The sequence below is a fragment of the Hermetia illucens genome, chromosome 2, assembly GCF_905115235.1.
Source record: "Hermetia illucens chromosome 2, iHerIll2.2.curated.20191125, whole genome shotgun sequence".
NCBI classification, from domain to species: Eukaryota; Metazoa; Arthropoda; class Insecta; order Diptera; family Stratiomyidae; genus Hermetia; species Hermetia illucens.
The window spans coordinates 157,931,633-157,938,296 of NC_051850.1; the positions used below are offsets into that span (position 1 = coordinate 157,931,633).

The 6,664-nt window shown below is 44.0% G+C and overlaps 1 protein-coding gene across 1 annotated transcript; it reads right to left on the minus strand.

Moving 5' to 3' along the window:
- Nucleotides 1–3,893: 3,893 nt before the first annotated feature.
- Nucleotides 3,894–6,295, minus strand: LOC119649358 (methanethiol oxidase). The gene is made up of 5 exons (XM_038051471.1): nucleotides 6,162–6,295; nucleotides 5,936–6,099; nucleotides 5,127–5,593; nucleotides 4,408–5,020; nucleotides 3,894–4,297 (listed from the first exon to the last, which is right to left on the minus strand). The coding sequence occupies exons 1-5, from the start codon at nucleotides 6,178–6,180 to the stop codon at nucleotides 4,100–4,102; spliced, it is 1,461 nt and encodes a 486-aa protein (XP_037907399.1). The 5' UTR covers nucleotides 6,181–6,295; the 3' UTR covers nucleotides 3,894–4,099.
- Between the last annotated feature and the right edge of the window lie 369 nt (nucleotides 6,296–6,664).

Genomic DNA, 6,664 nt, shown 5'->3' on the forward strand with positions numbered 1-6,664 from the left:
ATTTTATCCACAACTTGACGGTCATGGTATCGCTCATAGATTTCGTCATTGTGTAGGCTACGGAATCGTCCATCCTCATGTAGGGAGCCAAAAATTCTTCGGAGGATTTTTCTCTCGATCACGGCCAAGAGTTCGCAATTCTTCTTGCTAAGAACCTAAGTCTCTGAGGAATACATGAGGACTGGCAAGATCATTGTCATGTACAGTAAGAGTTTTGACCCTATGGTGAGACGTTTCGAGCGAAATAGTTTTTGTAACCTGAAATAGGCTTTGTTGGCTGATAACAACCGTGGGCGGATTTCCTCATCGTAGCTGTTATCGGTTGTGATTTTCGACCCTAGATAGGAGAAATTAAACGATCAGTTTGCATAATCGGAACTCCGTCATGCTGTTAAGATAATATGCTGGTCCCAAGCCCAGGTAAAGGAGGAGGGTTTGAGGCAACGTACTCTGTACTATCCTCAGTAAAACAAAAATAAAATGCTGAGATCAGGGAAAGAGATAAATAGAGTATAGTTGGAGTTATTCTACTATGCTAAATCCTACCTGATCTCTCTTGGTGACTGGCCCCGCGACAGGTCGACCAAGAAAATGCATAGAATGTCGTTACAAACATGATGATCGGATTAAGTCACAGGCCTCGGAGAAATGCTAGGGCGTCCACCTCAGTCGACGCGGCAAGACGGTCCCCGGTCCTGTCGAGAAATGGGCAAGGGTTCTTGACGCATGTCAGGACGTAAGCAAGTTAGTCCGCACACAACGAATAAAACAAATACGTGTCTGCACGCTAAATGTTGGTACCCTAACTGGAAAGACCGAGGAACTCGCAAGAGCCCTTCGGAAAAGGTGCATTGACATCTGCGCTCTGCAAGAAACCCGATGGTCTGGTTCCAAAAGCTGCGACATTGAACGCGAACGCGGTAAAAATGGTTACAAACTTGTCTATTTTGGTAACCCACACACTCAATATGGTGTTGGCATTGCCATCTCAGAGGGTTTCCGTGATGCCATTAAAGAAGTCGAACGATTTGATGATCGGCTGATGAAGCTTACCATTATATCAGCTGATCGCACTATTCACTTCTTCACCGCGTATGCACCACAGACAGGCCGACCTGATGCCGAGAAAGATGCCTTCTGGCAACTTCTCGATGAAAAGACTTGTCACATGCCTGCTGACGATTACATAATCATTGCCGGTCATGTGGGTGAAAAGGCAGACGGTAACAGGTGCCATAGGGGAAAGGGGTTCGGAGCGCGCAATGAAGGTGGCGAGCGTATAATCGATTTTGCGGACACCCATGACCTTGTACTTATGAATACATGGTTCATCAAACCATTGTCTCATCTTCCCACATTTTATAGTGGGAACAATAAAACGCAAATCGACTATATTCTCATAAGACGTCAACATTTTACCACTGTCACTGATTGCAAAGTCGTTCCCTATGAGACCATCGCACCTCAGCATCGGCCGTTGATTGCTGTCCTGCGAATTAAGCCACCGATAAAACGGCGTGAGGAACGCACTGGCCCGCCGCGCATTAAATGGTGGCGACTTGGTGAGAAGAAAGAAGAAACGGTCTCACTCATACGATTGCCAACCATTACGAATGTGGAAGAATCATGGAACCAAATGAAAGACACGATCCACAAAGCGGCCTCTGCAACCCTCGGGGTCACCAAGCCGGGTAAGCGGTACATCAACCGAGATACTTGGCTTTAGAATGATGATGTTGAAGTGAAGGTTCGTGAAAAGAAACGCCTCTACCACAAATTTCTCGACGATAAAACGCCTGCTAATTGGCAAATTTATAAGAATGCCAACCGGGAAGCAAAGAAAGCGGTCGCTGTCACCCGAGCGAACCATTTCAAAATTTTTTACGATAAACTGGACACTCGGGATGGCGAGAGAGATCTGTATCGACTTGCTAAAAGCCGTAATGAACGCACACAGGATATCGAACACTTCTGTTGTGTTAATGACAAGAACGGTACTTTGCTTACCAACCGTCGAGCCGCAACGGATAGATGGCGAGAATACTTCGAGCAGATTTCAACTGAAGAATTTGCTCATCCTTCACTTCCACAATCATTGCCGACATTTGGAGCAGTTCCACCAGTCAGCGCAACTGAAGTCGAGGAGGCAATAAAACAAATGAAATCGGGGAAAGCAACAGGACCTGACGACATCGCATCTGAGCTCTGGAAAGCGAAGAGCTGGGACCCAACACTGTGGCTTAGTGAATTCTTTAACCGGGTTATTCAGGAAGGAAGAACACCATCTGACTGGCAAGAAAGTACCCCTGTTCCAATATGGAAAAAGAAAGGTAGCCCAGCAGAATGTTCAAATTACCGTCCGATCCGGTTACTTTCCCATACCATGAAGATTTTTGAACGCACTCTTGACAACCGTATTCGCGAAATCGTTGAAATAACCGTGAAACAAGCCGGATTTGTCAAGAACTGCGGAACTACTGATGCAATATACGCTGCGCGGTTACTCATGGAGAAACATCGTGAGAAGCATCGCCCTCTTTACATTGCCTTTCTGGATCTAGAGAAAGCGTTTGACCGTGTACCACACGAACTCATCTGGTATGCTTTACGACAACACTTCGTGCCAGAAGAACTCGTGCGCTGGGTTCAATTGCTCTACCACGATCCGAAAAGTAAAGTTCGAAGTATGGCGGGTGTATCAAAACCGCTTCGTGTCTCTGTTGGAGTTCATCAAGGAAGTGCCCTCTCACCACTCCTCTTTGTTCTTGTTATGGACACCGTCACACGGGATATCCAACGTCCGGCGCCCTACACACTGCTTTATGCAGATGATGTTTTCCTAGCATCTGATAGCAAAAATGATCTCGAGCAACTTGTTCAAAAATGGAATGATCGCCTCATGCAACATGGTCTCAGGTTGAATTTAAACAAAACTGAATTTTTGACGACCGATCCCCATTAAACAGGCACAATCACTGTCAGCGGCAGTGATCTGCCCAGAACTGAGCGATTTAAATATCTCGGGTCAACGCTATCAGCCAATGGAGAGCTGCGTTATGAAATTGCTTCACGCATTAACGCAACCTGGATGAAGTGGCGTTCCACAACTGGTGTCCTTTGTAATCGACGTATCAACGAACGTCTCAATTCTAAAATTTACCGCAATGTCGTCCGTCCAGTCGCTCTCTATGGTTCTGAGTGTTGGCCGACCATAAAAGACAATGAACGGCGTCTTGCGGTAATGGAGACGAAGATGCTACGTTGGACTAGTGGCGTCACACGTTTAGATCACTTCCGAAATGAGGATATCCGCGATCGTTATGGGGTTGCACCGATCGTGGAAAAGTTGCGAGAGAGGCGTCTTCGATGGTATGGTCACGCAATTCGTGCAAACGACAATTTACTTGCAAAGATTGGTCTGAACATCGAAGTCGATGGTAAACGACCAAAAGGCCGACCTCAGCAACGGTGGCTTGAAACGCTGGATGGGGATTTGAAAGCCTCGAGATTGCACCCAGATCAGGCATTCGATAGAGCCAAATGGCGAAGACGATCACGACGAGCCGACCCCGCTTGTGAACGGGACAAAGGCTGAAGAAAAAGAAGAAGTTTGCCATAATCGGGTTATTCTCGCTGACACCAAATTGACCGTGTAGGGTAGGTCTACACTTCCAGTCTAGTCCGAAGTTCCTTTCATGACTAAATTATAGACTTAGACGTTGAAAAAGAACTCCCACATGGAAATGGAGATAGGATTTAGCAGCGGAGCTATTGGTGTTAGTTTAGAAGGCGCCGTACAAGTGTTGTGCTGTATCGTTGGCATTAACCTGCACTTTCGCCCTGAGATTTGACTGCCCCTTATTTGTTCACCGAAAAAAAAAACATCCAACGAATTTGGCTCATATACTAGCAAGTACAGTTTTAATATATTCCATTAGATACGAACAATTTTTCAGGTTCTCATTATTGATCAGACTAAAATTTTCAAAATTATTTTTACAAAAAACGATTCTTATCAGAATTCGCTAATAATAAAACGTAATCTTATATGCGAATATGTAAATATTTTTTTACAGCTTTCTCATCAAATCATTCATTTTTAGCTTTCAGGGTCAGCTAGCCAGATATCGGAGGTACAATCACCACCAGGATATCGCATTTCATGGGGTAAGGTTGGACCGTATGGTTCTTTACCGAAGTCCACCAAGAAATCCTCGTTTAGTTTCATACCTCCGTTAACTGTGTCGCAATCAATTTGGGCAATTACTCCGCCTGCAGCAACCATCTTGGGGTAGAACTGTAATTGGAAGAAATTTAAATAGGTTTCATTTCTACTTGCAAAAGTAAATCGGAAGGATAAGTTTAGATTGTATAGACCAGATAGAAGTAAGTTTTGGTAGAACTTACCTGTTTGTCCCATGGCGAGAAAAGTGAAGTGGAAACATATAAACGTTTACCATCGAGCGACAACTGAAGCATCTGCGGACCTCCTTCAATTTTTCGCCCCTTGATGTATCTAGTTTCAGGTTGTTCACTTAGTTCCTCATCCTTCAGAACTTTGATGCCGGTCTCCTTATGCACCGAACCACCAATGAATACCTGCCCTGTGAACTTTGGGTTCGCAGGATCGCTAATATCATATTGCCTAACATCTCCATGCAGCCAGTTTGAAAAGTATAAAAATCGGTCATCGAGTGATAAGATAATATCACTCATAAGTCCTCCGATTTCAGAACCGCCAGCCCAACCCTCGACTTTTTTCGAAGGTACATCAATTATTTTTTTCACCTCAAATAACTCCGATCCTGGTTTGCGGAAAAACCAGAACACTTTGGAGTACAGAGCGGTTCCGACGAATCCTTGGCATTTGAGTGGATCGTGAAGGAAACGTACTTCCAAGGGAGTCGTACCTTCGTCGCCAAGGTCGATTGTTTGGAAAAGGGTTCTCTCATTCCATTTATAGAAATTGAGACGTCGACCGTATTGAGTTGGATCGTCCGCGTCAGAAGGATTAAATCCGCTGAAAATGTATTTTGAGAATTGGAATTTAATATTTCACGGTTCCTTTTCTTACAACTATTTCGAGAAGGATAAAGTCAGTTATTTTCAAGAAACATTCCACATACCTTCGGAACAAATTTGGTGCACCCCACTCCGAAGCAACCATAACATTGAAGTATGGTTGATACCAGAAATCGTAACCGCATAGTGCCTTCTCGCCTCTAGTCCATGTTCCGATTGCGTTGAACTCCGGATCTAAAAGGAAGAAGTCTCCTTTTGCATTACCATTTCGGTCGCCCATCGTTGAAATCATTATGTTTCCATCAGCCAAACAGTGGGTGGTATGTGGCGCAGTAAGGTCAAATGATTTCATGACATCGCCGCTAATTGTTTTTATTATTTTCGGCTTTCGTTCATCTGTGCCGACATCCATGATGTAAATGTTATCTGAATTCAAGCTGGGCACAACGAGCCTGTTCCGCTTAGGAACTTTTGAACATTCTTTGTCTACCAAATGACAACTGGAGCAGGCATTCCAGCCGAAGTGGTGCAACTCATCCTTCTTGCAGTTGGTGAAGGTCCGATGGATTACCTTCGGGAAGATTGAAGATTGTTAGGAGGTTATTTTAGGCCGTATTGATAATTGCCAGGGGCTAAATTGGTTAGGATAAGATTGGATAGAACTAGAATTCAATGCATTATTTCTAGATGGTACTTTATGATATTCACTTTATTGTGAACTTACTGTCGTAGCTATGTAGATACGTTACAAGATTACAGATCGTTTGTTATAGCTACGCCGATTAGTATGCCAATCGTATCTCACATAGTCTGGGAGATTGTTCATGCAAAACAAATATGTAGACATGCTATCAACAATGCTCAAAGTTATAAATTAAGCCGGTTCATATTGTGTTGGCACAGTAGTACTCACTTGACAATAAGTCGGGCTCTCCGGGTCCACATCAACTGTAGATAAGTAGTCACCGTGCGGTTCATCTAAATTTGGTTGGACGGTGATAGTGTACAGGATTTTCTCCCGAGGTCCCTTTTGCATGGCCTCCAGTGGTGAGGCATAACCAGGTCCTAATGCACATCCTGAAAAGTTCAGAGAGGAACAGCTGCAACGACTGGAATTAAGTTTATCACTAAAACTTTACTTTTCTTGCTAGACGACATGTCTGGAGATAACTTGATTCTGATGATGACCACTGGACGACTGTATCAACGAGTGGGCTACAGCTACTAACTCGACGACTCAGTCAATCAGGTTTTAAATATAAACAGAGTTAAGGTTGCAGAGGGTAGATGAACTACGTTCTGATAAGTGTTGCTGGTTTTAATAACGTTTCGTTTTACTTTCATTAGCAATTGTGATAAATGTGCAAAAGTTACTTGTTGCTGTTCCGAAAAGTAGATGTTAATCGAGGCCAGGGCGGTGTCAATTGTATGGGGGGTTGAATATAATCATCTTACCGTCGCGATAGCTGCCATTCTGAGTGGAAAGGGTTAGGAGATCTGTAGAGAGGTAATGGTGATGGTATGAGGGGCTCATGTTGTAGCTGCGTATGTGATACTAAAACTGGATGAAATCATTACAGTGGGATTGGCATTTAATGAGGAATTTGGTTAGTGAGGTAAGGAGGATCTAGTCTAGGCGGGA